The sequence below is a fragment of the Etheostoma spectabile genome, chromosome 4 (genome assembly GCF_008692095.1).
Source record: "Etheostoma spectabile isolate EspeVRDwgs_2016 chromosome 4, UIUC_Espe_1.0, whole genome shotgun sequence".
NCBI classification, from domain to species: domain Eukaryota; kingdom Metazoa; phylum Chordata; class Actinopteri; order Perciformes; family Percidae; genus Etheostoma; species Etheostoma spectabile.
This window is the reverse complement of record NC_045736.1, coordinates 23,771,445-23,788,560: the sequence shown is the minus strand read 5'-3', so window position 1 is coordinate 23,788,560 and position 17,116 is coordinate 23,771,445. Positions and strand designations below refer to the sequence as shown.

At 39.1% G+C, this 17,116-nt stretch overlaps 1 protein-coding gene across 2 annotated transcripts; it reads right to left on the bottom strand.

Annotated features, from left to right (window-relative positions):
• Positions 1–3,734: 3,734 nt before the first annotated feature.
• On the bottom strand, positions 3,735–10,047 carry LOC116687395 (protein unc-119 homolog B). Of its 2 annotated transcripts, none has more exons than XM_032512752.1 (5): positions 9,628–10,047; positions 8,523–8,636; positions 8,190–8,286; positions 7,812–7,984; positions 3,735–6,042 (listed from the first exon to the last, which is right to left on the bottom strand). In XM_032512752.1, the coding sequence occupies exons 1-5, from the start codon at positions 9,857–9,859 to the stop codon at positions 5,930–5,932; spliced, it is 729 nt and encodes a 242-aa protein (XP_032368643.1). In that variant the 5' UTR covers positions 9,860–10,047; the 3' UTR covers positions 3,735–5,929. The 2 variants fall into 2 exon arrangements, with proteins under 2 accessions (XP_032368643.1, XP_032368642.1); XM_032512751.1 differs by having other exon boundaries at positions 8,190–8,289; positions 9,628–10,044.
• Positions 10,048–17,116: the final 7,069 nt, after the last annotated feature.

Genomic DNA, 17,116 nt, shown 5'->3' with positions numbered 1-17,116 from the left:
GTTCTAGGAGGACTACATTGAAATAAACGTAAGCAATTGATAATGAAAAGAGATACAAATAGCATGTTTGTTGATGGATAAAGACAAACAGAACAAGAAAAAAAGTCTTTTGAAATGGAAGTCAGGAGACCATTTTAAAGCACTCCATTTGCTGTGGGTGTTTTTTCCACCTGGCAGGTGGCGAGCCAAAGAAATCATTACATGAGAGAGGAGAAGGGAGGAAACAAGCACACCTGTGGTTGCAGCAGGAGCCCCACCTCCGTTCTCCTATCACAATCCCTCCATCCCCCAGGGGAAGGTGTGGCAAAGGGAGTGAGACAAAGGGAGGAGAGAAAAGGAAAGGAAGGAAGAGATTGTGGGGGAGATTTACAGGCCTCTTCAACAGTTGATTGAAGGTTAAGTTAACCTTTGATTAATGTACGCAAAACAAACTGGACTGATGGTGCTGGAAGGCTCTGAGTGGCTTCCAAAGGCATCTGTGGACGTCCTGCGTGCACAAACAGGCCATAACCTATCTACCCTGATGACACAGGACTATTTCTGTGTGAGCGCAAGCAGCAGCAGCAGCAGCAGCAGCAGCAGCAGCAGCGGAGATCCACGCTGTAATACCACACAGACGGTGGGGCGGATGGATCCAGGGAAATACATAGACACTACATAGATGCCACACAAAGGCTTCTGGTTACAAATCCACACAGTCCTAACACTTAAAGACAGATATTCAATACTGCTCTCATCAACGTGGAAATTGGTATGGGAGTCACACTTTGTTAAAGGACTTTCTATCCATCACTGTTGTACCCCGTGCATTATTAACTTTGAGAAAACTAATTGTCTGTTATCTTTTGACACATCCAAGAAGCTTTGCTTGGCATGACATTAACTTCCAACATCCATTCAATCTGAAATGACATGATCTTTAAAAGTGACACTTAATCCCTCAACAAAGTTTTAGTTTTTTTAAAGTGTACTCTTGTGATTGACTGTATGAGTGTTTGAAAAGGTAATAGCGATAATGAATAAGCTTCTTACTTCTAAATTTATTTGTTTATTTTTAAGTTTATTCAGATTTACATGCACCATCCTCTGTGTTTACATTCTTCATGTCTGCTCTGACTTCTTTCAGGGATGAGATGATGTCACTAAACAATTGCTGGAATAGACATTGTGACAGATATAGATGGAGTCACGAATATCTTTGAAACCATCGCCATGCCGACCTGAAAGAGAGGACTGTGCCGTGACTCATCACCTCTTTATCGGAAGATGTGCTGCGGATAATGTAGTGTTAACACATGATGGATTTCACGCCAGGGCCTCGGAGCAGGACGGAAGGAAGTGAGAAAAAGGAAAAGAAAGGGAGAGTGAGACAGAGAAAAAAGAGATGATGACGAAGTATGTTTATGTTAAGAGAGAGCGAGAGAGAGAGGATCATTGGTAGTAGAGAGAGATTTTTTTTGTAGGAAGAAATCCACACCACCCCTCTCCAAAGTGCCTTAGACACTCACACACACTCACACGCACACAAGTGTAGTTGCGGTGCGTCCTTGCATCTCTTTTAATCCTTTTTCCATAACCCCCTCCGTTTCCTTTCACAGGACCTATCAACGCCATTCCTTGTTACTATTAATAGGAGACCACTGTCCCCCCTGTTCCCCTGCCTGAGTGTAGATCTGTGTGTGTGTGTGTGTTTGTGTGTTTCAAGGTACCTTTAATACACCAGTGCGTCTCACTCCTCTCCTAATCTCAATGTGCTGTGATTCACTGAACAGGATATATGGGAAAGCCAGTTACAAATATAGGTGTGTGTGTGTGTGTGTGTGTGTGTGTATTTCTTGTTTAAATATATTAGTGGGGTCCAAAGACCCTAGAATACAGTATACTTGTGGAGTTCCGACAGCTTTATGGGGCCAAAATGCTGGACCCCATAACTTTAAAGGGCTGTTTGAGGGTTAAGACTTGGTTTTAGGCAACTAGGTAAGGGGATACGGAATGCATTATGTCACTGACAGGTCCCCACAAAGATAGATCCACTCACTATGAGTGTGTTTGCATGTGCGTGTGTGTGGTGTGTGTGTGTGTGTGGGGGGGGGGGGGTTGGGGGGGAGTTGTTTCCGGTGTGTGCATGTCAATCTGTGACTGACTACTGAAATGTATTCCACAAAGGCCTGGGAGCACACAAATCATCCCTGGAAAGTTGGAAAGTGTGTGTATTAATTGTCATGGATGTGTTTGTGTGTGTGTGTGTGTGTGTGTGTGTGTGTGTGTGTGTGTGTGTGTGTGTGTTTGTGTGCGTGTGCATGTGTGTGTGTGTGTACATGCTAATTGTAACACGTGGCTCACTAAAGTCCAGCTGCTTTACTTGTGTTCTGCAATGTACAGGCCCTCCAGCCTGATGGAAGGCTGTGATTATTGATTTATGAGCTCACAGTTAAATTGCGCCCTGCTTTGTAGTCTAATCAGCAACTGACACATTAGATCTTCACACCATTTTTTAAAATGTATTTTAAAGGGATAGTTTAGTTTTTGGGGAAAGTGTGTGTCGAGTAAACCTATGGAGGCCTTTTTTAAATGTCTACAGGCAGTTTGAAGCTTTTGATGATAATGATTCGGTTGATTGATTTAGTTTAGCTTGGTAGCTTTGAGGTAGTATGCTAGTCAGACTACACTTCTATTTGTATGTTGACTGCATACAACTGACTGTATCAGTGAGAACACCAAAATGTAGAGTATAGTTGGAGAAAAGGTGAAGGAAAGCTCCTTACGAAGAAAAGTAAAACAAAAAGAATGGGGAGGTTAACAGGCATAAAACGCAGAGGGAGTATGTATTCTTATATACTTCGTATTTTACTGTGTGTGTGTGTGTGTGTGTGTGTGTGTGTGTGTGTGTGTGTGTGTGTGTGTGTGCGCAGCTGTGCAGTGGCAGAGCGAAGGGAGGAGAGAGCAGAGGGGGTCCATTGTGGGTCTTTGTGTGGCTCAGATTGTCCTCTTCTCTGGGAAAGTGGAAACTTAACACTCCTCTCCAGAGGTCTGGTTACCAGGTGAGAGAGGAGGAAAGAAAAGGGAAAAACAGAGCGGGAGAGCGAGGGAGGAAGTGCTGCATAGGTGTGGAGAGAGAAACCAAATAGGAGAGGCGAGGGAGAAAAGACCATGAGATTTTGGGCATGAGAGCTGGAAAGAGAGATGGAAACTGAGAGAGGCTAAATCGAGAGATGAACACAGAGATAGGAAGAAACAGCCTGAGAAAGAACAAACATGGAGTGGCTCCGATTTTGGTTTATATTCCACAACACTCCAAAAATGGATGATCAAAGTGCAACAATCCTGAACAAATTTCTGAATGTATTGCATGCTATGCTAGCTCATCACATTTGGCCTGTAGATAAAGTAATATGTGGAATTAAAATAATATTATCAGAGTTAAGTCCCCTCTGCCGTGAAACCACAGCCATAGACATATATATATAACTGTTGAGCAAATACCATTTATCATGTCAAAATGTTCCAGCATAATAATAAAAGCCACTGCTGTGATCTTTTCCACAATCTAACATAAAACTAAACTGAAACCAGTGGCACTCATTTAAAACTTAGTCATAACGTACTCCTCCTTGTGGCCACCTTTGGGACTTCAAAAACTACCAAAATCAGCTCAACTTCCTGCAACTATTTCTCATCCCCAGAAATGAAGCAAACATCACACATCTTGTATCTGAAAATGTACATTTATTTTGATAACTTTTTACAAATTATATATATATTTTTACAAACACCTTTAACCCTGAACACCAACGTTTACAAAGTACAAAAAGGGAATACACTATCTAGCCAGAAATACCACTCAATTTTCCCAGACATATTCCAACTCGATTTGGATGTCTTAAGACGTGCGTGGTAAGAAAATAATTTAAAAAAAATACAGCTAATTAAACTTTGATGGGGGAAAAAATATCTGATGTGACTTTAAAATAAGGACGGAAAAACTTTTCCTTGGACCAAGTACACTTCTTTTAACTTTTTTTTCACAGTATATCTGGTATTCAGTATTCCATTTCTTACAAATCTTTTCCCCTTTTTTGTTTGTATCATCGCATGCATCATGATATCAGAACTCTGAACTTATTATTATCAACTTGAAATTTCTTTTTTTGACTGTTCATCATGTAAGGATTTGATTACAGTGAAATGTTACAGTTGCATTGCTGTTAACTGTTAACCAATCTATTTTTCTATGTTGCTATCAACAAGAGAAAAACAAAAAAGCAATGGTCTCCCAGACCTTGGATCAAAGTCTTATACAGTACTATTGTTGTTATACTCGTTTTGCCCTGATTCAGTCACAGCTTAAATACGAGTGTGTGTGTGTGTGTGTGTGTGTGTGTGTGTGTGTGTGTGTGTGTTGTGGTGTTAAAAGCAAGGGAGGGGAGGAAGATGGGTATCGCAGGAGTGACCATGTGTGTTTGACAGGAGTGTTTTTGTGGATGCTTTCGCGCTTTCTCCCCTGATATTGTCTGGAGTGGATTGTGGAGGCGGTAGCTAAGAACAGCTGCTTCTGACACACACTGCGTAACACTATGTGTGTCACTTGGGGATTGAATGTGTGTGTGTGTGTGTGTGTGTGTTTGTGTGTTTGTTGAGGGGGTGGTAGGACACTTTAAAAATTGCTAAGAGAAGACATTTGGTGTGTTTAAGACGTTTATAGCCACTAGAGTCCATATTGAACTTAATTCTAACAGAAGCTTTCTGTTTGTATGTCAGAGTAGAGACTGATATTGACCTTCTGCAATATGAAATACGCCTCCTGAAAATGATCCCAGTGAATGGCAATTCATTTTTAAAAACATCAGATGCAATTCAACTGTGTCATTTAGCTTGTGCATGTAGGAGTGATGTATAATCAGCTATGTGCATGCATGTGTGTACGTATATAACCTGTATGTGTGTCTTTAAATGTGTCTTCCACTGATGGGAATAACGGCGTTAAAAATAACAGCTAATTAGATAATGAGTAATCTAACTGATTACTCTTCACATCATAATAACGGCGTTACTGTTACTGCCAAAAACTGCGGCACGTTACTATAATTGAAGCTGTTTTTTTCATAACACCACCTACATCTTTGACCCGAGAGGCAAAGACTTTTTTTGAATGTTCTTCCTTGGTTAGTGGGCAGTGCACGAGAAGAGCACGTAAATGCTGACAATTGGCTGTTGTTGAGTAAAATTTTATGAAAAGCCAATCAGTGGTGGAATTGGGCCGGTGTTCGAAAGTACGCATAGTCGGACACACAACAAACAACACAAGCGAGTCAGTCAACAAGAGACAGGTATGGCGAGCCCAAATGAGGAGCAATAAATATCAAAAGTTGCAAAACATCTATTGTGTTATTTGTATCGATCCCCTATAGACACATAATATCTACATACATGGAATTTGATTGGAGGCTAGTGTCCCTTTGTCCCACAGCAACATTAAAATAGTTTAGATTTGTGGACATTGTTTCTGTTAATAATGTCTTGTATTAAGTGTCAGTTTCAACATTCAGATTTATCATAAATAATTGAACATGCAGTTCCGTTAAGAGGGGTGGAGGTGGGGTCACATTTGAGCATTTAAAGATTTACTTGAAAGTAACGCAATAGTTACTTTGTAAAGTAATAAGTTACTTTTATAATTTGTAACTGGGTAGCTAATTTTATTTATTTTTGGAAGAAGTAACTAGTAACTGTAACTACGGTGATTACTTTTTAAAAGAAACTTGCCCAACAAACAGTGTCTACAGATGACATTATATGTGTGTGCATGTACGTGTGTGTGTGTGTGTGTGTGTGTGCTTGTATGTGCGTATGTGTGTGTGTGTGTGTGTGTGTGTGTGTGTGTGTGTGTGTGTGTGTGTGTGTGTGTTTTTTTGCATGCAGCAGGCCGATATCACTGTCCTCCGTTATAAGCATAGTCTGCCTTGTTGTGCATGACCAGTCTGTTCTCGACGAAATAGAAGCTGTCTGACCGGGTCTCATAAGGACACTCCACCATCTGACGGACTGAAAAACAGACAACATATGCATTTAGTCCATTCCAACATTTTTTTTAAAATTTCCAAACAATTGTGTGGGAAGTCATGGGGTCCGCATTATTGATTAAGCATTTGAAATGTCCAAATTCTTTGCTGTTGTGGGCTTATGCCCCTTCTAACAATAATATCACTACACAAACAGTGGCAAAACTAGCTCATTAGGAAAATTAAAAATCAACAAATATGAATGGCACCATAGTTGTCGCATAACACAAGTGATGTTATAGGAACTTCTTACGTGAAAGTATCAAAGGAAAGTTTCAGATGTATTTATGTCTCTCTTAATAAAATACTAACACGCAAATTATGTTCATTAAAAGAGTCAGTGGTCACTGTAATAAATCTTTCTCTGCCCTGGCCATGAAACAGCCCCCTCCTAAAGCAACTGCATTGTAAAACATTGAAGACAGAAATAGCAGAAATAACACAGAGGACAAAACTCACCGTCTTGTTCAGTACAGCCTAGGCTAACATGAGGAGTTTCATCTCAATCCTCCAGAGTTAGATCTTTTAGGATAAAGTTCCCTCTTTGTGTTTACCCATGTGTTTTCTTGCTGAACTGTGGGGGGTACGTCTTTGTGGTTGCATGTAGGTTTGATGCTGGGGCACAACACTGGCAATAAACCTAGATAGACTAAGAAGATACCCACTTGATTTAGCGCGCTGAGAAAGGGATCTCTTTACAGCCTGTATGGAGTGGTGAAAGGATTGCAGTGCCCAACAACTCTTTCAACGTACATATGGCATGTACTGTAGGTATTGTATTAAGAAAGACTACTTTTGCTCATTAATATGAACATTTCTGCAGCAAGATTGTCCAAAATGTATTAAGATAATCTACTCTAGAGTGGTAAGAGTTAATAGTTGTAGTGTAGAATTACTGTTTTCCATAACATAATGATGAAATACTGTCCCATATACCATAAATTAGGGTCTTAAAAATGCATGCAAGCACAATTTGGGGCGGTATTTTGGAGAGAAGTATCCAAAATGCAACATAAATAGTGTACCTTGAGTAGGGGTTGGCAATATGGAGCAAATCAAATATGATATTTTTGACCCAATACCTTGATACGGATACCAATATTGTTATTAATATCAATAACAATTTTGTAGTGTTAACTATTGGTGCTTTCACAAAATATTTACACAATGAGATTTTTGATAAATTATCATCAGTAATGTGGATATAGTGACTAAGTAGATAAAGGCATTTAATAGAACAGTTACAGTCTGGTGAGTTCAGAAAATGACATCACTTTACTGTAATGCAGACTTTAAAACCACAAAAAGACAACACTTATGGTATATTACGATGTCCAAAATCTAAGACGATATCTAGTCTCTTGTCACAATATCGATATTATATTGATATATTGCCCAGCCCTAACCTTGAGTTAAGCAAAATTGCTGCATTGCTATCGTAAGAAATTGAAGACTGCTGCTAACATCGGCTGCAGATCCCTCCATCCCCTACAGCTTCACCACCAAATAAGATTAACAGTTTATTAATTTAGACTTTTGTTAAGTGCTCCATTGTGACACAAAATTTAGTCTTCTAGATATTTAACATTTGGATCATTTGACACAATCTCTACTACAGCTACAATGTGTTATATGACATACTTCAATATAATCATTGCATGGAATATCTTTTTTTTTTTTTTAACATAACTGTATTTAGGGAATTTATAGGTTTTACTCATAATGGCTATGTGTTAGGAAAAAACGACTTACCCAGGCTCTCAGACAGCTGAGGGAACTCATAGATATGCTCACAGGTGTTACGGCTGTTTGGGATACAGAAACCAAAGTCAAAGTCAAAGCTCTTCAGCAGGTGATCGCGGAAGTAGTGCCTCTCGATCATGCGGAAGTTGTTTAAAGGCCGGTTTCCAACTGTGAATTCCACCCTAATTGAGTGATACAGAGAGAAGGGAGAATGTAATGTTCCAATGTAATGTTGTGTGATCAAAATGTTATTCCATTTTTTACTGCACTGGTTCAAATGAGTGTGTAACTGACAGCAACAATGCTGCAATCATTTCCATTGTTTGTCCATGGAACAGGTGAGTGTGTTTTCCTTAGGTGTGTGTTGATGAAGTGTGAGTCACTCACGTAGCTCCCACGGTCCTCAGGCGCAGGAAGGCTGGGGTGAACTGGTAGCGTACAAATCGGCCTGCGCACGCGTCTGCCTCTCTGTTCTCCTCATCGTCTTCTGGGACCCACAACATAGGACAGAGACATTTTTTAAACAATCAACAATGAGGACTATGTTTGATCCAAATAACCATGGGGGTTTCTGAACCTTGTTATTATGGTTTGAGACAATAACCAGAACAAGTCGGTAGCAGGGTCAGAACATAAGATGCCAGATACTTCAGTCAACAGCTTCATTAAAGAACAAACACTACAATAAAACAGTACAAGCAGGAAGCTGATGCACATTACCTGTATGTGGGGGTTTGGCAATCTCAAACAGGACAGTGCCTGTCTCCAGGTCTCTGATCTTAAAGCGTACGAAGTCAATGTTATAAATATTGTCCTCAGGTTTACAGAGGTACCCTGCAACAATGAAAGACAGCATACAGGGGTTAAAAACGTTGACATTATTTTCAAGCCCTTGTAGTTTATGTGTACACCCTTAAAGCATGACAGGATACTCTGACATGCACAAATAAGACATGCAAAACACTGTGCTTGACATTGTTAACACTCAGATGACACAGCTTTGCTTGTGCAAAGACACACAAATCTTTGCATACACAGATACATAATGCACCCTATCTATAAATGAAGATAAGAGATGACAATGCTTTTCTGATTGCTGTAGAGCAACTGTGGTATTGCACAAATATGCATGAAAATAGGCATGTGTGAAGCCAACAAGAATATGCTGTAGCCTATTATCTGTGCTGTTTTTCAAAAGACAGTTATATGGTAAAAACACTGATTAAGACTTCACAATTTAATAATGTGATAAAACAGTGCCCTTTTATCATAAAGGGGAGATGATTCATTTAATTTCTACAGTTTCACTTCCTTGCATATCCTATATGTTGTAACAATTGTAAATGTACAACATTGACGAGAATCTACCATGCTGTTATCATTATTAGTTGTTTTTTTAATCTAATTCAGGCCATACAGAATGATCAATCCTGGCTGTAATGTCACAGTAGTGCCCTGTGTGCCCTATTTGACATTTGATTAATGTCAAAGACGCCTCCTATTATTAAATCCCCAGTGTCCATTGAGCTGCTTAAACATAGAAACATCGGGTTTTCCATGAAGTCTACGTTTTGTTTATGATGTCAGATATGTATTTTCTCAGATAATACAACAGATGTAATACCATTTAAGTCTATTTCCCATGACAGCCACATTAGCATGCTCGACTGGACGTAATTTCCTCTAGTTTTATGTAACGTTAACGTGTAGCTAGATTAAATGTGTTCTGTAGCTTGTGGATACTCGGTTAACAGGACAGGAAGCACGTTAAGCATCATGTGTGCGGGTAAACCTTTAACAAGATACATTAGAGAGAGACTCAAACCTCGAGCAGCCACCCGCAGTCCTAACACATCCTCCGGCGTGATGTGTCCACTTTGTGTCCGCAGGTCTTCCTCCGTGACGGGCCTGCTGTCCACCTGGCTCCTCCGGGACTTGAGCCTCTTCAGAACCCCTCCGCCAGGCTTGCGGTCCCGCGGAGGAGCCGCAATGCTGTGGCCGCCACCGGAGACATTTTCAGCAACAGGCGTGTCGCTGCGGGCTTTGGTTCCGCTCATCGTTAACTGTCCACCTCTGTTTTAACAAGTGTCTTCTTCTTCTCTGATAAATGCTTGAAGAATAAAATGGCGTCGTTGCGTTTTAGCTAGATCTCGAATGTCGAGAGAACTGTCGGTGAACGGTCAAGCTCTTGTTTTTGTAAGCACATGCTGTACAGTTGCCATGACAACTCGTCCGGTGAGCCAGAGCAGGGTGTGAAGTGGTTCTTTGAAACGTCCACCAGGGTGCGCTGGATGAAAATACTTGAATGACTGAACTTATTATTATTATTATTATTATTATTATTATTATTTATTATTATTATTATTATTATTAAATAATAATAATAAGTTCAGTCATATAATAATAAAAAAATAATAAGGAATATTGTCGAAGTTTGGGTACTTAAATAGCAAAATCACAATGTAATAATACTGTACTAAAGAATAATTTTCATTACGTAGTCTACTTTTCACAAAACACCAAAACACACACACACAACACACAACACACACACACACCACACACAACCACACACTGCAGCCTCAACACGTTTTAGGGCCCCATAGTTCAGTGTTTCATTAATTTTGCAAACATGCTGCAGTTTAAACAGGTGTGACTTTCCCCAATGCCCAATGCGCATGCAACGCAAATTTTTTAAAGGCCCAGGTGTTATGCAAATAAAGGTTTTGTGTGAGAGAGCTAATGGGGACTTCATGCTGTTAAGAGGCTCCGGGTGGCCTCAGAACTCTCCACAAAACAGTGGAAGCTGCATAAATAATACTAATACTAATAACAATAATAAAAATAAAAATAACTATTATTAATATTATAATATGTAGAAATTTGCCTTACACAATACATAGCCAATAAGTAGCACATGCAGAAAACATAATGTTTTGTAATTAAATACTTTTTGTAAATGTTTGTTGCTGCAACGGCTCCATGTCTTCCCGAGGGCAATATGAATTATTATAAAAGGGTATGAACAGGATCGACGGAACAAGTCCTTTTAACTTTGTTCAAAGCTGGTGTATAGTATCGTTTTGTCTCCGTCAGAACCTGATAATCCAGTCCATTGAACAGAGTACTTCCGTCAGGCTACAATCAATTTACAGAGCTTTTCTGGTTTGAATTTTCAAGACAAAACACTGTTGCACTCCTAAATGTCACTTCTGCTTTAATTTCAAAACACTGTGAATCATTTCAGCCACTTCATTAAGTTCATTTTAATGCAAAACCTGAGCATTACAGTCAGGCTTTGCTTTCCAAAGTGATTACTTACCTTGAATCATTGCCATGAAACAGTGGTTTCAGTCATTGGGTCCCAGAGCCTTGTAAAAACATAATTACGCCAACAAATTTCATCTTTCATCATATTTTTTTTCTTATATTAGCCTATAGGAATGTACAGATTCCATTTAAGGGAGAAACAATTGATGGTCTTGAATAATCATAATTATAATGATATTTATCATTATGTTGCGCTTTTATTTTTAAGTAAACAAACGTCACTTCCGGTCTAACCGTGTCTCTCGGTGCGTACCTTGACTCCAGCTTGACTCCCGGAGCAGAGTGGCTCGACCAGGCGGGTAGAGGGAGTGTCTGCTGGGTGTAGGAGCAGTCTGACGTCTTGTTAGTGTGAATGACTTGGGGGGAAAAAACCACACACACACACACTCTGACTACAGCTCAGCAGGCGAGACGATCGAAAAAGAGGAACGTTTTTATTTTTGTAACTTCTTCCCGCTTCCTTCCTCCACCTGTATGACTGCGTGAAGACAAAAGGTAAAAAGAAATGTCTGTTAAATATCTCAACCGGTGGAAAAGTTCATATAAGCTGGTGTTAAGAGCAGGTGCACAGCATTATGACAATGCCCATGTTTTCTAATTTTGTAAAGTGAATATTTGGGGTAATATTGGGAGGCTGCATATCTCCTATCAAAAGAGTCGTTCTCAAAACTGACAGCTTAGCTTGAACGTAAAGTAGGCAAATGTATCTTCATCCATCTCAATTTCCTGTGTCCAGCTTCAGAGGACTCTCTGCTGGTTCAACGACTGGGAGTTTGTTGACGCGTTTATTAGGCTAGTAACTTATTAACAACCCGTAATGAAACATATGGCCTGAAATAACGTTCATTTCGCCATTTATTGTGTGCTACTTTCATTACATCGCAATGTTTGCCTCTATGAAGACCAGTTGTCCCAAAATACGTAGTTGGCTTCTCACAGCATCACTCAAAGAAGTAAATAATACGGTGGACATAAAAACGAAAGGGACCGAGTGTGGCAGGGCAACATGCAGTCACTGAAGGCAAACAAAGATAAAGAAACACAAATTCCACACGCTAAGTGCTGCTGCAGAATGATTTTCACAGACTTAATGAATGTGGCCTAAATAAGCAACAGAAAGCATCCATCAACTGCAGCTCCATCTGCCAGACACTGTTTGTTTCTTAGGAATGCAAGTGTGTAAAAAGAGGAGAAAAGCAGAAACAAACACTACACAGCTGTAAGAATCCTTAAGGACTCTTACAGCTGTGCAGTCTTTGTTTCTGCTTTGCTGATCCCCTTGCACAATACCATGGACGCCCAGAGGTAATGTGTATTTGAGCAATCAAGCCTAAAGATCAATATAATTTATATAACATGCAAAATAGTGCATAGGCGGACTTTTGTCACGAGTCAACACAGTTGATCCAAACCAGCTGTAGATTGTTAATGGGAAAGTGACACAGTAAGCACTTTGCTGACAAACATTGAGAGTTGCAGAGAGTTGAGAGCATTTTGGGGCGTGGAGTTACCGGTTTGCGCTAAGTATTACAGGTCAAACCAGATGACATACAATGAATGCCTGTGGCATTTACTGTAGTGTCAATTTGGAAACTGTTATTTCTTTTTGCACTAGTCTGCAAGTTTTGGGTTTTTTTTTTTGCTTATGAAACCAATTTCTTACTAAAAAACTAGTTTTACTGTCAATTTTTTTTTTCAGTTCAAAAGGAAAAACCCTGGGGATTTTTGCCTTTCTGAAGACCACATTGTTGGGGGTTTTTTATGTTTTGGGGTGGTGGGTGTGGTGTGTGTTTTGTTTTGGGGGGTGGTTTTTGTTTGTGTGGGGTGGTTGGTGTGAACTCAGCGGCCCGGGCCCCTTCCCCTTTACAAACACGTGCCCTTTTATTTTTATTTTAGTATTTTCATAAAATTTAAGGGGTGGTTTAAAAACAGTGTTGGCAGCTCCCCCCTTTTTTTACCCTTTAAAAACATAATTATAAAATGTAATATCACCTTGTTGTAAACGTTACATTTTAATTTTTAAAAATCTACTTCTAAGACTTGGGCTATACAGGGTTTTTTTTTTAAAAATCATTTAAACCTTGGTTGAAAGCTCTTTTTAGTGTTCCAAACCCAAACCCACAACCCCACTCAGCTGTTTTTTGGGTTTGGGGGCACTTTGCAGTTACAGGAAAACTCCAACAGAAGGTTTAACCATTTTATTTTTCTAGGATATGACCAAGAAATTTGGGAGATACAATCTTGAAAAGGGTCTAGTATTGGTATTCATTTTGGAAAAAAGAAAAAAGTAAATAAAAGTTGATCCCGGGGGAAATTTGGGTAAAAAAGGGGGGGCCTTCGAAAAAAGATGCCGTTTGGAAAACCCAGGGGCCCTTAAAATTTTTTGTTTGCTATAAAAAACCCTTTTTTTTCTGTTCATTACGAATTTACTTTAATTCCCGGTTTTGGACCAAACCTCAAAAAGAACCCCCAAAGAGGTTCCCCTTGAAACAAAAACAAATTTTCCCCCAGGGTGAAAAAGGGGAAATTTTGTTAAAAGGGCCAAAAACCCTTTTGGGGCCCCAAAGGTAAAAACCCGGCCATTTTAAAAAGGTTTTTAAATTTTTAGAAAAGACACATTAAATTTTCAACAGGGTTTTTTTACTATTTTTTTATTTAAAAATGAATTTAAAAAAAAAATCCCCAAAAGGCCTTTTTTCATTGTTTTTTTTTTCAACATGCTTATTTAAGACCCCCCTAATCCAGACCAAAAGTGTATTTTTAAACCCAAAGACCAAACAAATGAAACATAAAGTTTTAACAACAGGGCGCCAAAAATAATCCTTTTTGTACCGTCATCAAATAACAAACTGGGGCAATAAATATCGCAAAGTTGCGATAGACACTTTTTTTTTTTGTTGTTTTTTTTTGTTGTTAAAAAAAAATAACCCGCCTTTAAAAAGGGATATGTCTTTTTTTTAATAGTACCTTTTAGTGTCAAAATTTAAAATTTTAATTTTGTTTTAGTAAAAAAGGGAATTTTTAAAAAGTTAATTGTTTTAAAAAAATTCAGCAACAAAACTCTGTATTTTAAAAAAATACTTTAAAGCCCAGTAAGGGGAACTGATCACTGTTTAAATCTGGGGGTTTAGCAAAAACCAAAATTTTAAATAGAATTTGGGTTTTAAGGGGGTTTTGATTTTAAGAAAGGGTGTTTTACTCCTATCACGAATGTGTTAAAACATTAAAACTACCATAAAAAAATCCAAATTTAGTGATACCCCTTTTTGTTTGGTCTTGTCCGGGGCTTGAAAAAAAATCCCGGGGTCCTTTTCACCAAGACCCAAAAAAAGGGGCCCAAATAAAAATGTGGTTGACTTTTTAGAGAGACCGAAAACTAGGGGTTTTCAATTAAACAAAATTTTAAACGTATTATGATTTGGCTTCCCAAAGCCCGAAACGAAAAATCCGAAAAGAAACCCGGTCCTTTAAAACCAAAACCAACCTTGATACTACGTCACTGTTGTTCCGGGGGTTAAATTATTTTTCCCTTTGCCCCTGCATTAAAGGTGGTTCCCAAGGGAATTTTAGACCGACCCAAATCTGGGCATTTTTTCCTTTTGGAAAAAACATAACCAACGGGCTGTTTTCTTGGAGTGATAATGTCCTTTTTAAATGGGAAAAAGGGAGTTTTTCTAAACCTTTCCCCTCCCCCCTCTTTCAGTGACTGGGTTATGGGGAGCTCCATTGAGATTTTCCCCGACCCGGGGGCACCTCAAACCCTAAGCCCCTCTCTGGCCCCCAAACCTCGGCCCCACTCCGAAGGGCCCCTTTTCCTCTGCAGAAAAACCCGCCATTTTGACTCCCCAAAAACCCCCAAAGAGGCCTCTGCAAACCCCCCTGACAAAAACAAAAGAGACTGGGAAAAAACGGAAGGGCCTCAGGGTTCCCCCAAACCCCTTTCTCCCCCCCCCGATCTGAAAAATTCCCCCCAACAAACCACCACCTCTTTTCCCCAAAACCCCGCTCTTGTAAATTTTGTCCACCAAAAATTTAAAACCCCAAAAACCCCCAAAGAAACCCCCGAGCATCCATTTGGACGGAACCTTTTTGAATAGGGAAATCCGATCCAGCCTCCCCAAAACCCCTCCCCCCAAAGGGCCCCAAGTCTGAACCCAAACCATAGAAGGGTGATGTCACCTGCAAACCACAAAAACTCCCCTGATATTAAAATTCAGAAAAAATAGATAAAAAAAAACCCGAAGACTAACTCAGACCTCTGTTTTTCCAAATGGGTTTTAAAATCAGGTAGTGACGTTTTCCCCCTATAAGGGCAAAACCCCCTATCTAAAGGGGGACAGCAAAGCTCCCGTCCCCCCAAAAAATCAAACCCCGAAATTTGAGCACGGCCCAAACTCCAACCCCCCCCCACCCAAATGTAACCGTCCTACCCCCCAACCAAAGAGAGCACCAAAACCAGGCTTCAGATCCAAAAAATCAGGGCAACATTTAGGGCCTCAAACGATGAGGTTTCACTTCAAAAGGTTTCGCGGGGGAGGGTATAAAAAGCAGAATCAGTCCCCCCTTTTTTAAATCGTCACTAGGCCAGAGGGCCCTGACAAAAAAAGGAGCCAGAAAAATTCTAATGTACAAAGGCCCGGGGGTTTAAAGGGGAGAAACAAAACCTGGGGCCCCGAAAAAAAAAAACCCAAAAAAAAAAAAAAAACAAAAACAAAAAAAAAGGGAAAAAAAAAAAAAAAAAAAAAAAAAAAAAAAAAAAAAGAAACAATTCCCGGGTTTCCAAATTTGAAAAATCCTTTTTTTAACCCGCCCAAACTTCCTTTAAAATGTGAAGGGCTTTTTATTTTTTAATTTGTTTTTTTACTTTTGCCCTAATAAAAAAACCTTTTTTATTTTAAAAGGTGCTTATTGGTTTAATTAAAGGGGACCTTTATATTTTCCCTTAAGGCCCGGGTTTTCCAATTTTCATTTAAATTCCCCTTTTTGTAGAGCCCCATGCAAACCAGACAAATTTTCTTTTTCTAAATTTGGGGTTTTTAAGGGCCCCCTTTTTTTTCCTCCGTTGGGTTTTTCCCTTTAAAAAAACTTTTTCCAAAATTTGGCGTTTTTGGACAATTGGGCCCCCTTTTTTGGGGCCCGGGGGGTAATTTTCAAAAAAAAAGGAAGGGGGGTTTAAATTTCCATTTTGCCCCAAAAACCCAAGTCAAAAATCAAAAGCCATTCCTCAAGTGTTTTGTGGTTTTTAAAATGTTTCACCAGACTTTGTTTTTTTCCTTGGTCCCCCCCCACCTTTTTACTTTTAACCCAGGGGTAGTGGTTTGGGAAAAGGCCTTCCTTTTCTTTGGGGTTTTCCCCGTTTTGGGGCGAAAATTTTCCCGCAATTTCACAATATTAAAATTTTTAAAAAAGAGTGGGCCCCAAAACCCCCAAAAACCTCCTTCCGGGGGTTTTAAAAAATTAACAGTAAAACGGTCTCCCAAACCTTTTTTTTAAAAAAAAGTTTTAAATTTTTTGTTTTGGAAAACCGAAGAAAACCCCCCAAAAGGGTAAATTATTTGGGGTTTAAAAAAAAAGCCCCAATTTTTATAAAATTTCCCTTTTTAAATTAAAAAATAAACAGAAAAGGGAAATTTGTAAAATTGGTTTAAATTAAAAATTTTTTTCCTTTAAAAAATTTAAAGCAGGGAATTTTTTAGTGTAAAAGAAAAAACATTCTTTTGCACGTGCAATCAAGGTAGACGTTATTTTAAGGTTAATAGCACATATATTATATTTGGCTATTATTGGCCAGGGTTATACTATTTTCATTTTAAATTCATTTTTTGTGATCAGACTCATGCAACAGATTCAAAGTGTCATACACTTTTTATGTGCTTTTTAAGGGGCTTTTTATGTCAACTCTTGTTGTAATTTATCTTTCTGCTCAATATAATAGGTACTCATTTTTGTAAAATTGGTGCTTTATTGGTACACGGTGGGTAGTT